The 23185-nt window shown below is 42.7% G+C and overlaps 3 protein-coding genes and 1 pseudogene across 4 annotated transcripts; all 4 read left to right on the forward strand.

Moving 5' to 3' along the window:
* Positions 1 to 1759: 1759 nt before the first annotated feature.
* On the forward strand, positions 1760 to 22783 carry LOC115750168 (cytochrome P450 89A2-like). Its single transcript, XM_030687353.2, has 2 exons — positions 1760 to 3323; positions 22728 to 22783. The coding sequence occupies exon 1, from the start codon at positions 1760 to 1762 to the stop codon at positions 3311 to 3313; it is 1554 nt and encodes a 517-aa protein (XP_030543213.1). The 3' UTR covers positions 3314 to 3323; positions 22728 to 22783.
* Positions 7988 to 22782, forward strand: LOC115750224 (cytochrome P450 89A2-like). Of its 2 annotated transcripts, none has more exons than XM_048279198.1 (2): positions 7988 to 9636; positions 22723 to 22782. In XM_048279198.1, the coding sequence occupies exon 1, from the start codon at positions 8069 to 8071 to the stop codon at positions 9629 to 9631; it is 1563 nt and encodes a 520-aa protein (XP_048135155.1). In that variant the 5' UTR covers positions 7988 to 8068; the 3' UTR covers positions 9632 to 9636; positions 22723 to 22782. The 2 variants fall into 2 exon arrangements, with proteins under 2 accessions (XP_048135155.1, XP_030543300.1); XM_030687440.2 differs by having other exon boundaries at positions 7988 to 9639; positions 22726 to 22770.
* LOC115750167 lies at positions 11721 to 13173 on the forward strand (annotated as a pseudogene).
* On the forward strand, positions 21062 to 22716 carry LOC115750226 (cytochrome P450 89A2-like). Its single transcript, XM_030687442.2, has one exon. It carries the CDS (start codon positions 21157 to 21159, stop codon positions 22705 to 22707), a length of 1551 nt encoding a protein of 516 aa, XP_030543302.1. The 5' UTR covers positions 21062 to 21156; the 3' UTR covers positions 22708 to 22716.
* Positions 22784 to 23185: the final 402 nt, after the last annotated feature.

Here is a 23185-nt window from a genome sequence, read left to right on the forward strand (position 1 = left end):
GAATAGATTCGTAGGCCAAGCCTACTGATATGTTTTAAATTTAAAATAGTTCGATGGGGTACTTTCCTATTCCTTCTATATCGTAGGGTTAAAACCAAAAAATATTTGTTGTTTTCGTGATGCTTCCTCACGTTTTTGATAAAACCTTCTCCTAAAAGTATTTTAACAATGTTTTCCATGATGTTAGTGGATGCTATTTGAATCGTCCCTTTTCGATTCATGTCAGCATTTCATATAGAGGTTACTATGTCAGCAATAGTGTCCCTACCCATGATAAACTAAAATCTGGGTTGCCTTCCATTTTTGATATAATCAACATGCTATTTTTTTATTTTATTTATTTTATATTTTTTTTATTAAATAAAGGGATATGCGTCAGATACAACCTAATCCACTAATTAATCTATTTCATCCAAATACTATGTATAATATAACTATATTACGTATGACCTCATCTTATAATACTTCAGGTGCTAATGAAACTATTTTAGTGAAATTTAACTGTCTCAATTCTCGGGCAATCGCACCAAAAACTTGAGTCCCTTTTGGATTTCCTTCTTGATCCCATAAAAATTCTTTCCTCGAAATGGGATGATACCGGAAAGAATTTTTATGGGATTTTCTGTGAGTCCTCGAAATGCCTGCGATCGAGTAAATAGCTCTACGAACTAATGGATTGGATCTAATTGCAAAATGGAAAGATTTGTACAAGTTGGATCTTTCGTCACCACTTTGTGGAAAATCGTTAGGTATGAATATGTTAGATACCCGTGACTCGATTGGTGAAATAGTATCTCTCTCCAAAAAAGCCTTTTTTTTTTTATTGCCGCACAAAGAAAATATTTTGTTGCGAATGAACAAGATATTGGGGAATTGTCCATATGTAAAATCATAATTATTGATACGGGCCCTTTCCACATAAAAGGGGAATCTTTTGTTACAATAGAAGCATAAGTGATGTGGATTATTCAAGAATCGAAGTCAATTTGCTTTATAAAAAGAAGATATCAATGAACTTCTATGAAATGGTTTCACGGGATTCAACTAATTATCTTGATTGTGAGATATCATTGAGAAATAGGAATCCGTATTATCAAAAGATTTCTTGCGATTATTTCTAGTGTGGAATGAGTCAATCATCCACTTTGGTATGTTATTGAACAAAAATGGTGATATTCTTCCTCCATTGATCCATAATTTCGATTGTTGGGAAGTATCATGATCATCCAATAATAATGGTTTGCATGGGTAATGAGCATTTACTTGTATGCGACCCAAGATTCAACATAATTTTTAAAGTGTTACGAACAGGCCCACGAGCATAAGAGAAGCGCTCGATCAGTGAGCTATTCGGAGTAGGTAAAACAACTCTAATATCCATAAAAAGCAATGACTGGAGTGGGAGAGTCAGAGTCAAAAAGAATATTCCTCACTTCTCTCTCTCATTCAAAACCGTGCATGAGCTTTAGCAATGTTGTTGATCAATTCCATAATGAGTACTGTTTTACCTACTCCAACCCCCGAATAGTCCTATTTATGACTCGTTTAAAATTCATTTAGGACTCATTAAATTTTTAAGTAACATAACTATGATCCATTTAAAATTTAAGTAATCAATTTATGACTCACCAATATGGTAGCCAAATTCATTTTGTCATCTTGTCTCGAATCATATATGCAGTGAAACAAACAAATCACCACCTCCAGAAAAATCCTCCATTTGTCCAAACCTAATAATTCAAAGTTGCTTTGGCAAAAGATGGATCTTTGGCTCCTCATCCTCGTCGCCCTCTCCGTCGCCGCTCTCCTCAGAGCCACCGTCAACCTCCTCTTCTCCCCCGCTGGGAAGAAGAGACTCCCGCCGGGCCCGCTCACCTTCCCAGTCATCGGCAACTTCATATGGCTCCGCAAGTCCTCCTTCTCGGAGCTCGAGCCCGTCGTCCGCTCCCTCCACGCCCGCCACGGCCCAATGGTCACCCTCCACGTAGGCTCCCGTCCTGCTGTCTTCATCTCCTCCCCGGCCCTCGCCCACAAAGCCCTCGTGCACCATGGTGCCGTCTTCGCCGACCGCCCGCCGGCCCTTGCCACCGCCCGCGTCATTTCCTCCAACCAGCACAACATCAGCTCCTCGTCCTACGGCCCCACTTGGCGCCTCTTCCGCCGAAACCTCACGGCGGAAATCCTCCATCCCCCCCGCCTGCGCTCCTACTCCCGCGCCCGTGCATGGGTTCTCGACATCCTCGTGTCAGAGCTCAAGTCCCAACCAGGCAGCGTCGTCCGCGTGGTCGACCACTTCCAGTACGCCATGTTCTGCTTGCTTGTCCTCATGTGCTTCGGGGACAGGCTCGAGGAGAAGCAGATTAAGCAGATTGAGGATGTTCAGCGACGGTTGCTGCTGGGTCTGCAGCGGTTCAGCGTGCTCAATTCCTGGCCGCGTGTGAGCAAGCTCGTGCTCCGGAATCGGTGGAAGGAGTTCTATGATCTCTACGAATATCGGAATCACGTCCTCGTCCCGCTCATCAGAGCTCGATCCAAGGCCAAGCGAGAGCAACTGAACAAAGCTAAGGAGAACGGGAATGACGGTGACTGGATCGTGTCGTACGTGGACACGCTCCTAGACCTGGAGCTGCCGGAGCAGAAGAGGAAGCTGGAGGAGGAAGAAATCGCGAGCCTCTGCTCGGAGTTCCTCGACGCTGGCACCGACACGACGTCCACGGCGCTGCAGTGGATCATGGCCAACCTGGTCAAGTACCCAGAAATCCAAGAGAGGCTCTACGATGAAATCAAATCAGTCGTGGGACAAGGGGAGGAGCAAGTGAAAGAGGAGGACCTGCAGAGACTGGAGTACCTGAAGGCGGTCGTGCTGGAGGGGCTGCGCCGCCACCCGCCGGCGCACTTCATGCTACCGCACGCGGTGACGGAAGACGTGGAGCTGGGCGGGTACGTGATCCCCAAGGACGGGACCATCAACTTCCCTGTGGCGGAGATGGGATGGGACCCGGAAGTGTGGGAGGACCCGATGGCGTTCAAGCCTGAGAGGTTCTTGAATTCCGGTGGCGGAGAAGCGGGCAGGTTCGACATCACTGGGAGCAAGGAGATAAAGATGATGCCCTTTGGAGCAGGGAGGAGGATGTGTCCCGCGCATGGGCTTGCGATGCTGCACCTGGAGTACTACGTTGCGAACTTGGTGTGGCTGTTCCGATGGGAGACGGTGGCCGGCGAGGAGGTGGACTTGTCGGAAAAGCTACAGTTCACCATAGTGATGAAGAATCCTCTTAGGGCTCAGATTTGTCCCCGGAATTTGAGTACCTGAATTTCGGAAAATATCTATTTAGTGTCGCCTTCTCAATAAATTCAAGAATACGGATGGGGTTTGAAAATACTATACTTTAATATTGGTATAGCCCCATGAGTATTTATCTTTTAATTTCTCGTTTTTCAATTTCTGTACTAACTTATTTAAACCACCCAACTCAGTAGCAACTCTAGTACAAGGATCGCTCCGGAAACTGTCCTATCATTTCAGTATTCGTTAGCTCAAACTCGGAACTCCTCAGAAATTGTCAACGTTTTACACGTAGCCGACAAGCTTGTCCTTCTGCACGTTAAACGCGAGTACTTTCAAGCTTGTTAGCGGGTTGATAATCACTAGAGGAAAGTTCTCGTTCATTAGACCACGTTTCTAACGTCTAGCTACTGGTCGTGACGAATAAGTACACTGAAAGTATAAAAATTTATCACAAAAATATAATTAAATTTTAAAATTTTTAAAAAATACAATTAAATCATAAAATTTATCACAAAAATATAATTAAATTTTAAAATTTTTAAAAAATACAATTAAATCATAAAATTTATCACGATAGGGCAATCGGATCCTAAAAATTTTCAGAAGTGCAATCAATAGAAGAATTTGACTTCACAAATTTAATAAATTTTAGGACTCGATTATATTTTTTGAAAATTTTAGAATTCAATTACATTTCCTAATAAATTTATGAATTATTTGTACTTTTTAAAAATTTTAGGACCTCCGACGCAATTGTACAATATACTCATCCCCCATAATCTTTCTTCACTTGATTGCCTACAATAGCAATAATAATCTTTTTAACCACTTCTTGTGACATCTGACTTGCCACTGTTGAATGTGATCAAACTTGGAAAGGAAGAACTACAAGACTCCAAAAATTCAAAACAAAGAACTTAATCTCAATTCAATTTGGGGATTTTCTTTAATTTTCATCCAATGGCAATGTTCGGTTAAAATTATCATTGTTCTAGTCGTTGGAAAATGTTGGCCGACAAAAGTAGGCCACTATTTGAGATAAACTTTACTGCTTCATACTTTTATTTGAAACGAGATCCACTCTGAATTTTTTTTTGAGAAATTGATGTCATTTCATACTCTTATTTAAAATTTTCTCGCAATTATGTTTTTGATGTAACATACACAAATAATAAGAGTACACGTCTTTATTACTTTAGTAATTCATTTGGAAGCATGACTCAAAGATTCATTCACGAACTTAACGTCCAAGGCTTATTGTCAAAATGTGAATTTATAGTATTCGGTCATCCGAAAGTTTGGCCTTTCTCATGCACAACGATGGATATCGTGATCTACGTTGCTTCTCCTGATGATTAGATGGGTTGATCTGTATTTGAGCCGCACTCCTAGTCTATTTAATTAACTTTAATAGAGTTCAAATCTACACTCGTTATGTAATTAGAGGGATCAAATCTTGAATGGAAATGAAAAAGAGATGTAACTCCAATTGCTTCAAAAATGGTAAGATCTTTGGCGCAAGAAGAAAGAATTGACCCGTATCATCATGGCTTGGTTCTGATTTTTCTATTTTTTAAGAATACCGCCTTTCCCATCGTCGGGTCAGAGGCCCACTTTTTAATTCATATTCATTAAGACAGTGTCATGAATGTATTAGCATAATTTTAAAAAATGAATTTTTTTTTCTAAAAAAACTTTCATACCATCAAAGCAGTCCAACTATTACAAGGAGAAATGAAAGCCTACATCAAGATGATAGATTAAAGAAGATTTTACTAACACCCTTTTTTTTTACTCTAGATGGGAGATCATTAAAAGGAAAATAAGATGTGGTTCATATTCAATGAAAAGCTCAATTTGCAAGCTCATAAGTAAGCGCATTACTATTTTCGCTAGTCCACTTCAAGCTCCATCCTAAGTTGTTAGTTAGGAGGAGACGAGAGTTTGAGACGAAAGGATAAATAAATAAAAAATGAGTTACTATGGGGTTTGAACCGTAAAATCAATTAAACGCGGGTTTCAAATGAGTCTAGACTTCTAGCTTCCCATCTGCAAGTCTTCTAAGGGAAGAACAAGCTGACTTCTCTCTCATTTTCACGAACACCACAGCGACGCACCATCGACAAACATGAAAAGGCGAGTAGATTCGGGAAAATTTCAAATAAATGCATGAAGTGTCATCATTTTCTCAAATAAAGATTTGAATTGGACTTTATTTTAAGTAAGGATTTGAAGTGCCCTCTTTGTTTTAAAGAAGGGCATGGCCAAGGATATTTTAGTCATTTACATTTTCTGAATATCTTTCCTTTTTTTCCTCCTTTTTTTCCTTCAAGGAACGGAACAGCCAGGCGAGGCTGAAAATAAAAAAAAAATTCATAAAATATAAATAACTAAAATACCCTTAATCATGCCTTCTTTGAAGTCTTTATTTGAGAAAATAAAGACACTTTCGATCCTTATTTGGTATTTTTCCAGATAGATTTTGATAAACCTTGAGCCAATGAGTCAGCACAAAATGTGCACTTTGATAGAGTCCTTTTAAAAGACCCCAAGAGATCCTCCACCTCATAATCAGGCATTATCCCAAATCTTGCGACGATCCACCGTTCCTCTCTAATACATGCTTCCCCGTCTTTGTAGAGGAGAGAAGGTCGGGCATCATAATCGCGTGATCATGTTCGTAACTGATCCTATCATTCCATTAGTGACAAAACATCCCGCGACATGTCGAAACCGGTCTTTCCTCGTTTCAGCGCATAGTTTCCCGCATCTTCACGCCGCCGGTTTTATGCAGGCACAAGAGCCTTCTTATTAACCTACACAGGTCGTCGATCAATGAGGGTGTCATGCGTTCATTCCATGTGGCTTTATCCCCGCAGAGAGCCGTCCGTGGTCCAGGACTCAACTCTCTTGTCATAAATAGCTTTTAATTAAAACTTATATAGCTTAGGTTGAAAGTGCCGTGATATGATGCGGAAAACTAATCGGGATCTTACAAATTAAGTCAATACAAAAGTACAGAAAAATAACGAGGAACGATAAATGATATGAGAGATTATGTGGTTCGATCCGAATATCGATATTTATATCCACGGAGAGAGAAGAACAATCCACTATAATCGAAGAGAGAATAGGAATTACAATCGTTTAATACGTTCGTATTCTTCATACCTAAATTACACCCAAATCCAAAGTATTTGTAAATAATAATACAACTCGGGAGTCAAAAAACTTACGAAGTACAAATCACCGTGATCATGCATCAAGCACAATCGATCGGTACTGCTGAACTAAAAACTCCTTCGTACGATGAACTTTACCGGGCGACGTCCTTCCTGCTCCTTCGCGGTGCGGCTCTCTGAGCAGGAAAGAGGCTCTCTTTTCTTTTGTACAGATTCTCTGCAGGCGCGAAAAGGAAGGGAAAACCGCCTGCCTTTTTTTTTTTCTCTTCTTTTCTTCAATGGACCCCACAAAATAATATATATATAATATGCAATCCCCTCTCTTTTGTCTTTTAGTGCCAATGTGAATCTGCAAAAGCTTTCCCGTGCACGCTTAGGCCCCAGTTCTTGATCCGTCAAAGATTTTCTTTTCACAGATCAATTTAACAAATCAATATATATTCGTAAACGGTTTAAACTCGAAATATATTTAATAAAAAATTTACATATTTTTATTATCAATAATTGGCCTCAAAATGATATCGAGATTCGCAAGTACGTCATGTGTCAAAATGGGTCGATGACCCACTCTTTTGGTCAAATATGGGTTCGCCAAATTTAAAAAAATTTATATATCTATTTTAAATTAACACATTTTCCATGGATGATCTATTGTTTCACAAGATCAATTTTATTCACTTATAAATCGCACCCCACCGCCTGCCTGCGCCCCGTCGTCGCCCTCCACCACCCGCCTCCGCCGTCTCTCCCCATTGCCGCGGCTACCAGCCTACTGTCGCCGCCGTCCCCGCAGTGGGTGAAGCAGCAAGAAGATCACCCACCACCAGGACAAGCCGATTCTCGCATTTCTCAATAAGAAGAACCGCCACACTTTCTCGTCCTCCTGCTCCTCTGGCTTTCCTTGTTGCTTCCGAGGTTCGCCATTTATCCTCAGCAGCCTCACATCCATCCCAAGGAACGTCAAATCATATGCAAATCGCTCCTGATGAGGCGCCTGAACTTTCATCGCCATTTGCTCCATCATCTTCGCACAGTTTTCGTACCGAGGGCCTTGCAGACATGCCGGCGCAGTCGAGCATTTCTTGGGGAGCTCACCCTCCCAAGGACATGAAACTTATGGAGGAAGAGGGACCGGCTGGGCACGATCAGCTTTATTACTTTGCCGTCCAAAACACCTCCTTTCGGTGGATAAACCTTATTTTTATCCTTGTTGTACTTGACATCGTGCCGGGCAGGCCGCGATGGCGACGGTAGGCAATGATGTGGGCCACAATTTATGGTGGTTGACGAAATAATTTTTATATTTTTAAATTTTATAAGATAAATATTTTATAATTTGATTAAATATATAAATATTTAAATAATACGAGTCGAATCGTATTAAAATTTATATCACGTGAAAATGAGTCAAAATAGATTAGATATGATCAGATTTACTAGTTTGACACCTTTACTTCTTACTTAAATTAAGTCCCATAATAAGAATTATTTGGCGTTACCTGTGGGTGCTTATTAGCTGCTCGTTAGACCCCAAATGGTTCCACCCTTCTCTGCAAAGTTCTAATTTGGTCAAAGTCAAAAGTCGCACCGGCGAAAGATGGATCTCTGGTTCCTAATCCTCGTCGCCCTCTCCGTCGCCGCCCTCCTCAGAGCCGCTGTCAACCTCTTCTCCTCCGCCTCCAAGAAGAAGAGCCTCCCGCCGGGCCCTCTCACCTTACCGGTCATCGGCAACTTCCTATGGTTCCGCAAGTCCTTCTCTGAGCTCGAGCCCGTCCTCCGTTCCCTCCACGCCCGCCACGGCTCGATGGTCACCCTCCACATCGGCTCCCAACCCGCAGTCTTCGTCTCTTCACCGACCCTCGCCCACCAGGCCCTCGTCCACCGCGGCGCTGTCTTCGCTGACCGCCCGCCGCCCCTGGCCACCATGCGCGTCCTCTCCGCCAACCAGCACAACATCAGCTCCACCTCCTACGGCCCCACCTGGCGCCTCCTCCGCCGGAACCTCACGGCGGAGATCCTCCATCCCTCCCGCGTCCGGTCCTACTCCGGCGCCCGTGCGTGGGTCCTCGACATCCTTGTGGGGGAGCTCAAGTCCCAGCCTGGCGGCGTCGTCTGCGCCATCGACCACTTCCAATACGCCATGTTCTGCTTGCTGGTCCTCATGTGCTTCGGAGACAAGCTCGAAGAGAAGCAGATTAAGCAGATCGAGGAGGTTCAGCGAAAATTGCTGTTGGATCTGCAGCGGTTCAACGTGCTCAATTTCTTGCCGCGGCTGACTAAGCTCGTGCTCGGGAAGCGGTGGAAGGAGTTCTACGAGCTCTGGGAGTGTCGGAAGCGCGTCCTCGTCCCGCTCATTAGAGCTCGATCCAAGGCCAAGCGAGATCAATTCAGCAAATCCAAGGAGGACAGGAACGGCGACGACGGCAATTGGATCGTGTCGTACGTGGACTCGCTCCTGGAGCTGGAGCTGCCGGAGGAGAAGAGGAAGCTGGAAGAGGAAGAAATGGTGTGCCTCTGCAATGAGTTCCTCAACGCTGGAACGGACACGACGTCTACGGCGCTGCAGTGGATCATGGCCAACCTGGTCAAGTACCCAGAAATCCAAGAGAGGCTCTACGATGAAATCAAATCAGTCGTGGGACAAGCAGCGGAGCAGGTGAAGGAGGAGGACTTGCAGAGGATGGGCTATCTGAAGGCGGTGGTGCTGGAGGGGCTGCGACGCCACCCACCGGCGCACTTCGTGCTGCCGCACGCGGTGACGGATGACGCGGAGCTGGGAGGGTACACAATCCCCAAGGACGGGACCATCAACTTCATGGTGGCAGCGATGGGTTGGGACCCGGAAGTCTGGGAAGACCCGATGGAGTTCAAGCCCGAGAGGTTCTTGAACTGCGGCCGCGGCGAAGGAGAAGCCGGCGAGTTCGACATCACGGGGAGCAAGGAGATAAAGATGATGCCTTTCGGGGTGGGGAGGAGGATGTGTCCCGGGTACGGGCTTGCGATGCTGCACTTGGAGTACTTCGTGGCGAACTTGGTGTGGCTGTTTCAGTGGCGGACGGTTGCCGGCGAGGAGGTGGACCTGTCGGAAAAGCAGGAGTTCACCATGGTGATGAAGAACCCCTTGAGGGCCCAGATTTGCCCCCGGAATCCGGGCACCTAAATTTCGGAGAATGTCCGCAGAGTGTTTTCCCTTCTCAATAAGTTCACATGAATGAACAGGTGAAACCCTAAAGGTGTTTGTGAAAATTCCCCAAAGACGCACGTCTCCTATAAGTCGGTGCCCAGCGGCGACCAAGACGATGCATGCGAAGCTTTTCTAACCACCACTGCGATCACAACGCCAAGCCAAACGCTGATTTCACCGTTTCACGGGTACCGCACTGACAATCTTTCATTATAATCGTCTGCGTATATCCTAAATTACTAGTATTGATCATCTCATATCTAGTATTAAGAATGAGATTAGCTAACTTAAAGAAGAAATAGCACTAGATTGCAGGCTACTTTGCAAAGGTACGGTCCATATTCCGGTCAAAATTAAGGAGTTAGGCTTGGACATACAACATTTCGAAATTGATTCCCCCATGAGATCTTATCTTTTAATTTTTCCTTTTGCTCGTGTTATAATTTCCGACCGAGGTATTTAAACTAATGAACGTGTCTTTTGTAATAGTGTTCTAACGAGGATCGCTCGACGCGTTGTTCAACTAATTTAATATTTGCTTAGTTCGACCTGAAATTTTTAACAATTTGGGGATGTTTACGTAGGAGGCACATTTGTTCATATCCATATTCACTTGTCTAGGTCTATATCTACTGTATATATTCCATTAAATTTCTCCTTTTGATGTTTCTGAAATCTTTTTCCTTAAAAAAATTGTATTTAGGTTGAGTGTGATATAAAATATTGTCATTCCACGACGAGCAATTAAAGATAGTTTCTTACCGTCGTTACGATGTTGATGTAACATATGATAGTCATACAAAAAAAAGATATTACGTCCTTATTACTTTAGTAATTCATATGCAACCACGTCTCCAAGATTCGTTGGCCAACTTAGCATCGGAGGCTTATGGTGAAAATGTTAATTTTATTGCATTCGGCCATTAAAAAAAATATTGGTATTGGTTAGAGTTATCGTGATACTAGTCAATGAAATTTTCTATGCTGATGCTAACATTGTGATATAGCTTGATGACTAAGAATCGGGAGAAAAAAATATAAACTGTAAAGACGAGTCACTACTGTTTTTGAACCCGGATCCTTCGTCCCCCGAAAATGAACTATAAATTCTCAACATCGAAATATAATAATCACGTCATCCCTATCTTATTATATATGACCAGATAAAAGTTCAGACAAGTTACAAAAATTCGGTAAAAATTGATGACTTAAAATTTCAAACAGGTGTTGTAATTTGATAGTACATCTCTTTCTCTTAACTAACGATATGTTATGAATTAGATCCATTGTCCGAGTGAAAACTAATTCTTATTCATTTTGCTTGAATGAAGCACAATGAATCATTTGGATGATTTGTGTATCCTTAGGTGTTCCTTAGACCCAGATGATTCGATCCTTCCTTGGACCAGTAGCATAACGGGAACTTCGCCTCGATCAAATTAATTTTCTGTCTCGCAAGAAAATTCAAATTGGCACCCCGATCCAAATCGACAATCCTTTAGCAGTCTTTCCAATATCCCATCAAAATGCATACGTTTGCAAAACGTAGCAGGCGACTACAAGACGGTTCTAACGTAGAGAATAATAGATCTGACGTGATAAGTCCACGTGTGTTGACACTTGTGCAATTTAACGGAGGATAAATTTGGATAAGAGATACCGATTTAAATTAATTTAAGGTGCGTACCGTGTAAATTTGGGATAAATATGTCGCATATCGATTTTGATTTTTTTGTGAGACGAAAATCAGTTTCGAGTAAATGTGTGGTGGGAAACCAATTTGAAATTTTTACTGGTATTAATTCCTAATTCCAATACTAATTTGAGGTTGGTTTAACAATAAAGATGAAGTATAAATTGAAGTAAGCAAAACTGCAAAAGAAAAAGTACAAAGTGAGGACTACACCGTACAGCTACTAATGGTAGGACGTCGCCCTTTATTTTTTTCATTCGGCTAAGTTGTCCTCTAATCTCCATTTGCCTATATGAAACGAACAAATCGCCACCTCTTCTCTGCAAATCCTTAATTTGGTCGGACTCACTCAAAAACTTTTAAGTCTGAAAGATGGATCTCTGGTTCCTCCTCGTCGTCGCCGTTCCGTCGCGCCCTCCTCAGAGGCACCGTCAACCTCCTCTCCTCCGCCACCAACAAGAAGAGCCTCCCGCCGGGTCCTCTTACCTTCCCGGTCATTGACAACTTAGTATGGCTCCGCAAGTCCTTCTCGGAGCTCGAGTCCGTTCTCAGCTCCCTCCACCCCCGCCACGGCCCTATGGTCACCCTCCATGTCGGTTACCGACCCGCCATCTTCGTCTCCTCCCGTTCCCTCGCCCACCAGGCCCTCGTCCGCCGGGGCGCGGTCTTCTCCGATCGCCCGCCCCCCCTCGCCACCAGCCGCATCCTCTCCTCCGTCAGCTTCTCCTTCTATGGCCCCACTTGGCGCCTCCTCCCCCGGAACCTCACGGCGGAGATCCTCCATCCCTCCCGCCTCCACTCCTGCTCCCGCGCCCGCGCGTGGGTCCTAGACATCCTTGTGGGGGCTCTCAAGTCCCAGCCCGGCGGGGTAGTCCGCGCCGTCGACCACTTCCGGTATGCCATGTTCTGCTTGCTGGTCCTCATGTGCTTCGGAGAAAGGCTCGAGGAGAAGCAGATTAAGCAGATCGAGGAGGCTTAGCGACGGCTGATGCTGGGTCTGCGGCGATTCGAAGTGCTCAATATCCGGCCTCGGCTGAGCAAGCTCGTGCTCCGGAAGCAGTGGAAGGAGTTCTACGAGCTCCTCGAGAATCGGAAACGCGTCCTCGTACCGCTCATCAGAGCTCGATCCAAAGCCAAGCGAGAGCAACTGAACAAAGCCAAGGAGGACGGGAATGACGGCGACGGCGAATGGATCGTATCTTACGTGGACACTCTCCTGGACGTGGAGCTGCCAGAGGAGAAGAGGAAGCTGGAGGAGGAGGAGATGGTGACCCTTTGCTCGGAGTTCCTCAACGCAGGCACCGACACAGCGTCCACGATGCTGCAGTGGGTCTTGGCCAACCTGGTCAAGTACCCAGAAATCCAAGAGAGGCTCTACGATGATATCAAATCAGTCGTGGGACCCGGGGCGGAGCAAGTGAAGGAGGAGGACCTGCAGAGGATGGGTTACCTGAAGGCGGTGGCACTGGAGGAGCTGCGCCGCCACCCGCCGGCGCACTTCCTGGCGCCGCACGCGGTGACGGAGGACACGGAGCTGGGCGGGTACGTAATCCCTAAGGACGGGACCATCAACTTCATGGTGGCGGAGATGGGTTGGGACCCAGAAGTCTGGGAGGACCCCATGACGTTCAAGCCCGAGAGGTTCTTGAATTACGGTGGCGGAGAAGCGGGCAGGTTCGACATCACTGGGAGCAAGGAGATAAAGATGATGCCCTTTGGAGCAGGGACGAGGATGTGTCCCGCGTACGGGCTCGCGATGCTTCACTTGGAGTACTTGCGACCAAGGAGGGGCCATTTTGAGGGGGAAAAAATCTACAAAATATAAGGCTAAATCCCCAAAATGAAGCTTCAACTTTTGCAAATGATCATAACCTTTTAAACAACTAAAAAGAGCTTACGGAAAGTTTACTCGAGAGCGACCAAAGTACCCATCACAAATTTGCTTGGATCGAAAAAAAAAACTTCGTTGTAATGTGAAGTAGATGGCCCCAAATCGCAAAGGTTGGTACTCTAACCATGTAAAGACAGAGGAAGAAGAAAGGGGGAGGAGCGTTGCATAAGAGAGAGGGTGGAGGGACGTTTACGGAAGATAGAGAGTGAGGGAGAAAGAGATTTCTGAAAAGCTGAAAGGTGGGGCCCGTCAAACACGTGTCATTCAGTGAATGGTACTAAGGGGGTATGCAATATTTTCTCCTCTACCTCGTCGTTGTTTCTAATTCCTTTGATTTGGATTTACATGGTTAGAGTACCAACCTTTGCGATTTGGGGCCATCTACTTCACATTACAACGAAGTTTTTTTTTTCGATCCAAGCAAATTTGTGATGGGTACTTTGGTCGCTCTCGAGTAAACTTTCCGTAAGCTCTTTTTAGTTGTTTAAAAGGTTATGATCATTTGCAAAAGTTGAAGCTTCATTTTGGGGATTTAGCCTTATATTTTGTAGATTTTTTCCCCTTCGAAATGGCCCCTCTTCTGCAATTCTTCCACCTTAGTTAAAACACTCCTCGTCACGGTATTGCGACCACTTTGACCTTCATGGGTCCCACTTCATAGCACCTAAAAGCTAATGCGTTCCATCTCATTGGTTGTTTTTTTTTTTTTTGGTCTGTGCTTCTCTTGCGGGTCCCACTTTCTTTCGTTTCCTTGCCCCCCTTCCTTTCGCTCCTAGGCAATTATCTTCTTCCCACGCTATTCTGTAAAACATGGCATGGAGAGAGCAAGACCGGGAGCGAGAGCCATGGTGAAATAGCTCTTCGAAAAACAAAGGCAAACGCCACGGCTCGAAGCTCCAATTCAATTGCAGACACGCTTGTTTACCATATTCATGTAAGAAACTAGAAAATAATCCGGACGGAGAACTAGATGCCGCTAGAGATGCGGTTCCTCTTCTCCGTCATGTTGTCGCCCTTGAGGCGGTATTATAGCACGGCCAGCGGACTGTCTGGCGGATTGCGATCGATACGTCGGAGAGGTCAAAGCAGATGCTACCTAGGAAGGTCTCCGGCGAGTACCATATGGGGATATCCAGTGTGGAGACTTGCAATCACGGGACTTGTTGTGGCCTCACAACCTATACTACACGGACACAACACGTGACACGACACGCCGACACGTGAATTTTAAAAAAATAAAGAATTTCGACACGTTGGAACACATTATATATTATATAATATATTTTTATATATAGATAATAAATTATTATTTTTAAGATTTGAATAATAATAATAATAATAATAATAATAATATCATTATAAAGAACAGAAATAAAAATTCTGACCTCTTCCTTTTCAACTTTTTTCCCTCCACTCAAAACTCTTTCTTTTCGCTCTTCTTGTCTTGACTCAGCGACTCAGTCAACTCGTACCGCCCCCAAAATGTGCTCTCTTGCGCATGTGTGCGGGCAGAAATGCCGTGTGCGGTTGAGTTACATCCCCCAATTTTTTTCCTTTCCCCCCATTCTCTCATGTCTATGTAATCTCTCTCTTTCTTTGACTCACCTTACCCCCGGCCACGTGAGTCCCTCCCGTGTCCGTTTGGTTGACCGAGTATTGAATCTCGGACACATGTTGACCGCGTATCCGGCGTGTGTCGGACAGATCAGACAGATATCAGTGTCCGACACAAGAAATTTTTCCTAAGAGGTGTGTCCGTGTAACATAGCTCGCAACCCTGAAATCACTTTTTGCATCCTCCAACTCCACGGCAAGAAAATAACGTTTTAGAAACAAGGTGGAAGGAAGATAATTGCCCCCAAGAGAGAAAGAGTGAATGAAGGAGATGTTAAAAAGTGAGACCTTCGAGAGATGGAAGGAAGAAGTCAACGCACGGCAACTATCCGATGCTGAAAAGTGGGACCCATGGGTAAAACGGGCAGAATGCTATATTGTGATGAGGAGTGTTTTAGCCATACACGGAGTGGAAAAAGCATGGGCCTATTACTTATGTCTATATATAAAGGTCAAGACAAAAAATTAGAATTAAATTTAGAAAAGTAGTATAGTCATGAGAGACACGGAATCATTCTTTTCTTAACTATGAAAAACGTAGAAATTTCCCCATTATATACACTAAGCCAATCCCCATTCACTTGTCTAATTTCTCCCTTTAATATGTCTGAAATCTAATTAAAAGAGAACTTGGAGTTAGGTGGAGTGTCTTATCAATGGTCTACGTTTCCTCGTCGAGCAGTTAAGAGCAAAAGGACACTTTTGGTGTCAAAAATTGAGTATAGAGATCGCTTTAGTGTCAAAAATTTCATTTGAATCATTTTAGTGTCAAGTCGAAGAGAAAATAATCAATTTGGTGCGTCCAACGAAAAATTACAACCAGTCTTAATACGTGGCATTTTTAATTAATTTTTTAATTTTAATGGGTATTTTTAAAAAAAAAAAACGAAGTCCACGTGGGTTCCACATGGACCTCAAAATTTAGAGAAAAAAATTAAAAATATATTTTTATAAAATAAAATTTAACAGAAAATTTTAAAATAAAAATATTATTTAAAATTGAAATAATTAAAAAAAAATAGATAGAGGCAATGAGGGCTTGTTGTAACCCTCGTCGCCGCCGCCGCCGCCACACCATCGTTGGCAATGGGCGACGAGGGGGGGTGGCATGGCCGGCGGGGGTTGCCGACCCCTTGCGGGCAACGGGTAGGGCAATGACAGTGAGGCTATAGCCCTTGCTGCCTAGTTATCCCTTAACTTTTTTTTGAAAATTTTATCTTATTTTTTAAATTATTTTAAAAAAATTAATAAAAAAATGCCACGATGGACCTCCTTAAAGCCATGTCAGCTTTCCCGCAAAGAATATTGAAGTTGGCACTTAAGTGATCTTTTGTAAAAAAATTTGACACTAAAGTGATTCGATTGAAACTTTTGGCACCAAAGTTATTTTCGTACACAACTTTTGACATTAAAAGTGTCCTTTTGCCACATTTAAGTATTGTTTATTAACACAATTACGTAATTGATGTAACATATGTAAATCCCAAATATTTACGTACTTATTACTTTAACAATTCATTTGGAAGCATGTCTCCAACATTCATTCACGAAGTTAGCCTCAAGGCTTACGTTGAAAATGTCAATTTTATTGAATTAGGTCATTCATTTTTATTTTTATTTTGCAATACTAGTTGGAGTTATCGTGATACTGGGCCATGAAGATTTCTATGCGGCTGCTGACGTGTGACAAATGCTTAATCCTATTATTATATAGAAAAATTTTAAATAAGGGTTTAAAGTCAATCTTATTTCAAATAAGGGTTTGAAATGCCCTTATTTTTAAAAAAAAAAAAGAAGCATGATTAAGTGCATTTTGGCCTTTTTGTCATATTATTATTATTATTATTATTATTATTATTATTATTATTATTATTTGTTCTTTTATTTTTTTTCCCTTTTTTTTTCCTTCCTTTTCATTGGTGGCCTGTCTCAAATGCTAGTTGGCCATCAACGAGGGCTGGGTTGTGGCTGAGGCCACCCTTGACGGCCACATTCGAGGGGCGGCCTCACCCGTGGCTGTCGAGACGAGATCGCCCTCGATGGGACACAGGCGAGGCCAATGAGCGCTTGGGTGAGGCAACCCTTGCTACTGGTTAGCAAGCCCTTGCCCAATAGTCGGCAACGGCCGGGCTGCAACAAAGAAAAAATTAAAAACAGAAAAAAAAAAAGAGTAAATGATGAAAAATACTCTTGGTCATGCCTTTATTTGAAACTACTAGGCAATTCATGCCATTATTTGAAACAATGGCTGTTTCGGGCTCTTATTTGAGAAAATGAAAGCACTTTAGATACTTCTACAGCTAGAAAAAGGCCAATGTCATGCATGGGAAATATAGAACTCTGAGAAAATTAGATAAGATGATATTTTTCCAAATTTCAAATCGATATTGTGAATCATGAGGACATCGCGTCCTCTTAAATAATCATATGCAATGAATTAAATATTGTAAAGTGAAAAATTGATTACTATTCATGTGCATGAATTAAGTACTAACAACTACTTCGGATGGCTCATGTCTATTTAGGCGCTCGTCGGACCCAAAATAGTTCGACCCTCTCTCGGACCACATACACAGTGGGAGCTTCGGGCATCGGGACCGCTCTTTTACGAAATATTTTCACACGACTGTCAAATTACTTTAACCATTAATCGGTATACTAGATAATTCAAATCTGTAATGCAAAAAAAAAAATGGTCAAACTAAAAAAAAAAAATGCTAAAAAGTCCGAATTGAAAAATCGTTTAGGACTTTTTCAACGCTTTCTCGATACCTCAACATTTCAAACCGCGAGGAAGAAAAGTCAGAGGATGAAGCTTATCAATATTTGGGTTGACGTATGGACCAAAATGGTTTGACCCATTCTCGGACGCCAGCTTCATGAAAAATTTTTGACCCGACTTTCAGATTATCTTAACCACTAATGTCGGTAATACTATATATTTAAAAAAAAAAGTCTACTGTAAGATGTCAAAAGATTGAGAAGTCTAGAACTTCTGAAGTAAAATAGCCATTGCATGGTTGCGTCGGATTAGCTTTACGTGATCCCACTTACACCAATTATGTCGTGCGAAGTATCCTTTGAAAAATAAAAACAATATCACTTTCCAGATCTTGATAAACATAGACTCTCGAGCAATTCACCATTCCTCAAATCCAAACTATGAAGTTTACTCGAATGTTGCCCAAGCACAAAAAGAACACCGTCGAAACAAGTATAAAAGCTGCTAAAACGACATATCTTATTCAATTGAAATGGTAATACGGAATGCAAAAATAAACAACATTCATATCACTAAAATGTTGTATATGGTTCCCTTTTGTTGATCATCAGGCGATGAAAAGGAGATAATAAATAAATAAAAGTACACAGCATAGCTTATTCTTTATATATTGTTTATAGTTTGTCTTAACCAATACGTGCTTAATTTAAAATGAAATTGAGATTATGTACCTTTATTTTAGAAAATAACCTACGATATTAAAATACGAGGAAGTCCTTTCACTTTATAACACAAAAAACCTGAAAATAGTATGAAAGTTGAGCAATCACTTAAAGATAAGTTTAGTATCATTCGAAAAGTTTTGACGCTTATATGAAAGTTGTCACGGTACTTATGTTGTCCGTCCCCCTTTCCGTTTTTATGGGGGAAAAAAAAACTAGTCTTATGACATATGAAATTTGAAAATTTGAGATTTTTTCTTTTTTGGAGTGTGAAATATCATTGTCCGAGGAAAGCCAAGGATTAAGCTCGCCTGCCACAATGGCCACACGCAAGTTTAACATCACACTTGGGGGATTGTTGTCTTCGTCCTCTTCAAAACTCTCTACACCACCCATCGTGGCGTTAAGAGAATCAACTACCAAGAAGGCGATACTATACATTTCATCTTCGGATCCAAAATGCTCATTGCCACTAACAATATTCTTCCGCTTTTCTAAGCTCTCGGGCTTCCCCATGATTGCAGAATCTACTAAATGCAACAACTCTGGAGATTCATTTGGTATAATGGATCTTAATTTATTCTTTTGTGGGGAATCAACTGTAGAATATCTAACATCCTAATTGGAAATAATGCTACAATTCCAGCTTTTCTAGCTTAATATAGCACTTAGCAAGAAATCAAGATCATAGATCTATGATGTGATCCTCCACCTAAGCCTCAGAAACACTAAAATTCTAATTAAAACTCCAGCAAATCAAAGCAAAATCAACGGTTTTTGCAGGCGTAAAAAATATAGAGGATCGAAGAGGTCGCTCACCTTCTAGAGAGAGAGAGAGAGAGAGAGAGAGACTGAGAGCGAGCCTCGTCATGAAATTCACACAAACGAACACGTGTGTCTCTGTCTAGCTACAGGCCGGCAACAAATTTGTCCTTTCCCACGTTGATAGTCGTTTCAGGCAGCCCACTCGAACGTAGTTTATCGCATCAATTCTCATTTTCGATTTTTTTTTTTGGGGTCAAAGTCTTTTTCCATGTTACATATACAGATCTTAATTAGAAACGTGCGTCCTGGTAACTTTAGGAATTCATCTGGAAGCATGTCGGAAATTCATTCACGAAACGTAGCGTCCGAGGCCATTCGTTTTCTTCTTAAATAATGCTAACACGAGGCTTACCTTATTGGACTAAGAATCGGGTCAGAAAGAATATGAAGACGGATGGATAACCACTGACTTTTTGAACCGCAAATTTTTGAAAAAAAATTACCACAAAAATTATAAACCTATTATAATTATGTAATTTTAATTTTAATTTTTTTAGTCAATTAAGTCCTAAATCTTTGGCATAAGTGCTAATTCAAATCGTCCGATTAATTTTAACCAGAAATTACTAATGTCAACAAAATTTTTTATTTTTTTTATTTATTTTAATAATTTTTTCCATTTTTCTTTTATTTTCTTTTTTCTTTGTTAGGCCCGACAAAAGAACGTCGGCCACTTTGTGAGGGCGGCGAGGGTCGTGGCACTCCCCCAGCTGTGAGTGAGGGCTCACGACGTTCGCCCAACAATCGACAATGCATACAAGCCTACGCCTCGTAGCCAATGGCCTCTTGCCAATCCTAAAAAAAGAAAAGAACATGATAGGAAAAAAATTATGAACAAATTTTAAAAAATATATTTAAAAGTTCTTAAAAATTGTACACATCGGCGCCAACAATGTCAATTGAAAAAAAAAATTAGAACTTAATTAGCAAAAAAAATATTTATGATTGAATTGGTACAATTGTAATAGGTTTAGAATTTATTTATTTATTTATAATTTTTCCCAAGTTTTCGTCATTGGAATATAACAAAGGGCTTTGCTAGCATAACGATCTTTGGGTAATTATGAGAATAAGTTGTAAGTCACAAATTATTAAAAGAGCGAACCTCATAATACTTTTTAACTAATTATTATTTATTTTTTATTGCAAAAAATCGACTATTAATCTTACAGTTACCCAAATACTATCAAGCAATTTTCTTTAACAAACAAACTCATGACCTCTATCCTTGGCGGAACAAAAGGCACATGCAATGAACGAAAATATTCAACCACGAGAACATTTGGTAAAATGATTTTTTTCGAATTTCAAATTCGATGCGGTTGATTCAACAACACATCTTGTTTTCTTAAATAATGATATGTTACGAACTCGTACCATTTGACACTCGATAATTTTTTTTTCTTAAAGTCTTGATCTTGGACAATCGATCTGTATGAAATACCCGTGCTATTTTTCATAATAAGTATGCACTTTCTCATTTTGTTGGGATCGTTAGGAACTATCGTCGGGTCTTACTTGTATAATAAATTGTAGCTTATAATTACGTTCTTCATTGGAAAAAAAAAAAAACACCATCAAGTGAAAATATAATTTTGACAAAAAAAAAGTGAAAATATATTAAATTGATGAATGAAAATATATTAAATTTACATGTCTTACTCTATTAATATGGAAGAATTGAAAAAAGAAGCTAAAGATGCATCGTATTACTAAAAGGAAAGGAAAATGTTTACCTAACAATCTTGTCGGGAACTGTACAATCTCAATCGTACTTAAGGTAATTGGCAGCATCCTTACTAAAATGTTATTAGTATATAAAAAAGTTATATTACTAAAATGTTATCAGCATATAAAGAAATCTCATTCACTATGTTTCGTTTTGGCTAAGTTGTCGTCTAATCTATGACCAAAAAAAAAAAGTTGTCGTCTAATCTCCGATGCTTATATAAAACGAACAAATCGCCACCTCTTCTCTGCAAATCCTTAATTTGGTCGGACTCCCTCGAAAACTCGAAGTCTCTTTGGCAAAAGATGGATCTCTGGTTCCTCGTCGTCATCACCCTCTCCGTCGCCGCCCTCCTCAGAGCCACCGTCAACCTCCTCTCCTCCCACGCCAAGAAGAAGAAGAGCCTCCCGCCAGGGCCCCTCGCCTTCCCTGTCATAGGCAACTTCCTATGGCTCCGCAAGTCCTTCTCTGAGCTCGAGCCCGTCCTCCGCTCCCTCCGCGCCCGCCACGGCCCGATGGTCACCCTCCACATGGGCCCCCGCCCCGCCGTCTTCGTCTCCTCCCACGCACTCGCCCACCAGGCCCTCGTCCACCACGGCGCCGTCTTCTCCGACCGGGCGCCGCCCTCCGCCATCGTCCGCGTCCTCTCCTCCAACCAGCACAGCATCAACACCTCCTCCTACGGCCCCAACTGGCGCCTCCTCCGCCGGAACTTCACAGCGGAGATCCTCCATCCCTCCCGCATCCGCTCCTACTCCCGCGCCCGTGCGTGGGTCCTACACATCCTTGTGAGGGAGCTCAGGTCCCAGCCCGGCGGTGTCGTCCGCGTGGTCGACCACTTCCAATACGCCATGTTCTGCTTGCTGGTCCTCATGTGCTTCGGAGACAGGCTCGAGGAGAAGCAGATTAAGCAGATCGAGGAGACTCAGCGACGGTTGATGCTGGGTATGGGACGGTTCGGAGTGTTCAATTTCTGGCCGCGGCTGAGCAAGCTCGTGCTCCGGAACCGATGGAAGGAGTTCTACGAGCTCTACAAGAACCAGAATCGGGTCTTCGTCCCGCTCATCAAAGCTCGATCCAAGGCCAAGCGAGAGCAATTGAGCAAAGCCAAGGAGAACGGGAATGACGTTGATGGTGATTGGACCGTGTCGTACGTGGACACGCTCCTGGACCTGGAGCTGCCGGAGGAGAAGAGGAAGCTGGAGGAGAACGAGCTCGTGAGCCTCTGCTCGGAGTTCCTCAACGCCGGCACCGACACAACGTCTACGGCGCTGCAGTGGATAGTGGCCAACCTGGTCAAGTACCCAGAAATCCAAGAGAGGCTCTACGATGAGATCAAATCAGTCGTGGGACAAGGAGCGGAGCAAGTGAAGGAGGAGGACCTGCAGAGGATGAGCTACCTGAAGGCCATTGTGCTGGAGGGGCTGCGCCGCCACCCGCCGTTGCACTTCGTGGTGCCGCACACGGTGACGGAGGACGCGGAGCTGGGCGGGTACGTGATCCCCAAGGACGGGACCATCAACTTCATGGTGGCGGAGATGGGTTGGGACCCGGAGGTGTGGGAGGACCCGATGGCGTTCAAGCCCGAGAGGTTCTTGAGCTGCGGCGGCGGAGAAGCCATCGGATTCGACATCACGGGAAGCAAGGAGATAAAGATGATGCCGTTTGGGGTGGGGAGGAGGATCTGTCCAGGGTATGGCCTTGCGATGCTGCACTTGGAGTACTTCGTGGCAAATTTGGTGTGGCTGTTCAAATGGCGGACGGTAGCCAGCGAGGAGGTCGATCTATCGGAGAAGCAGGAGATGACCATTGTGATGAAAACCCCTTTAAGGGCCCAGATTACTTCCAGGAATTAGGGCACCTGAATTTTGGGAAAATGTCTGTAGAGGGTCGCCTTCTCAATAAATTCACATAAATGACACACTCTCTCTCTCTCTCTCTCTCTCTCTAGACTTGGCCTCATTACTTGGAACCGAAGGTGTTTGCTCAAGGTAGGCCTAATTCCCTAAAAAAATCCAAATTTTAAGTCTAATTTCAAATATCTCAAACTTTTTTTATCTCAAAAAAATTTTCGAACTTGAGGTCTAGCCTCAAAACTGTTTCCAATTTTTTTTTCTAAAAAAAACCCTAAACTTTAGATTTGGTCCCAAATCTATCCTGAACTGTTTTTGTCTAAGAGAAAAATAACTAGTTTTTTATTCTAATATCAAATCCATCCCCATTAACCCTCTATTCAAAAATCACCGTTGTTCCTAATTTTCTTATCCTAGAACGATTGTATTTTGGAGAATTTCAACAGTACTTATTGGGGTGGAGTTTTCATCCATGTAAAAT

This window comes from Rhodamnia argentea, chromosome 1 (genome assembly GCF_020921035.1).
Source record: "Rhodamnia argentea isolate NSW1041297 chromosome 1, ASM2092103v1, whole genome shotgun sequence".
Lineage (NCBI taxonomy): Eukaryota > Viridiplantae > Streptophyta > Magnoliopsida > Myrtales > Myrtaceae > Rhodamnia > Rhodamnia argentea.

Coding starts and splice junctions, on each gene's coding strand:
- LOC115750168 (XM_030687353.2), top strand. CDS start 1,760: ATGGATCTTTGGCTCCTCATCCTCGTCGCCCTCTCCGTCGCCGCTCTC.
- LOC115750224 (XM_048279198.1), top strand. CDS start 8,069: ATGGATCTCTGGTTCCTAATCCTCGTCGCCCTCTCCGTCGCCGCCCTC.
- LOC115750226 (XM_030687442.2), top strand. CDS start 21,157: ATGGATCTCTGGTTCCTCGTCGTCATCACCCTCTCCGTCGCCGCCCTC.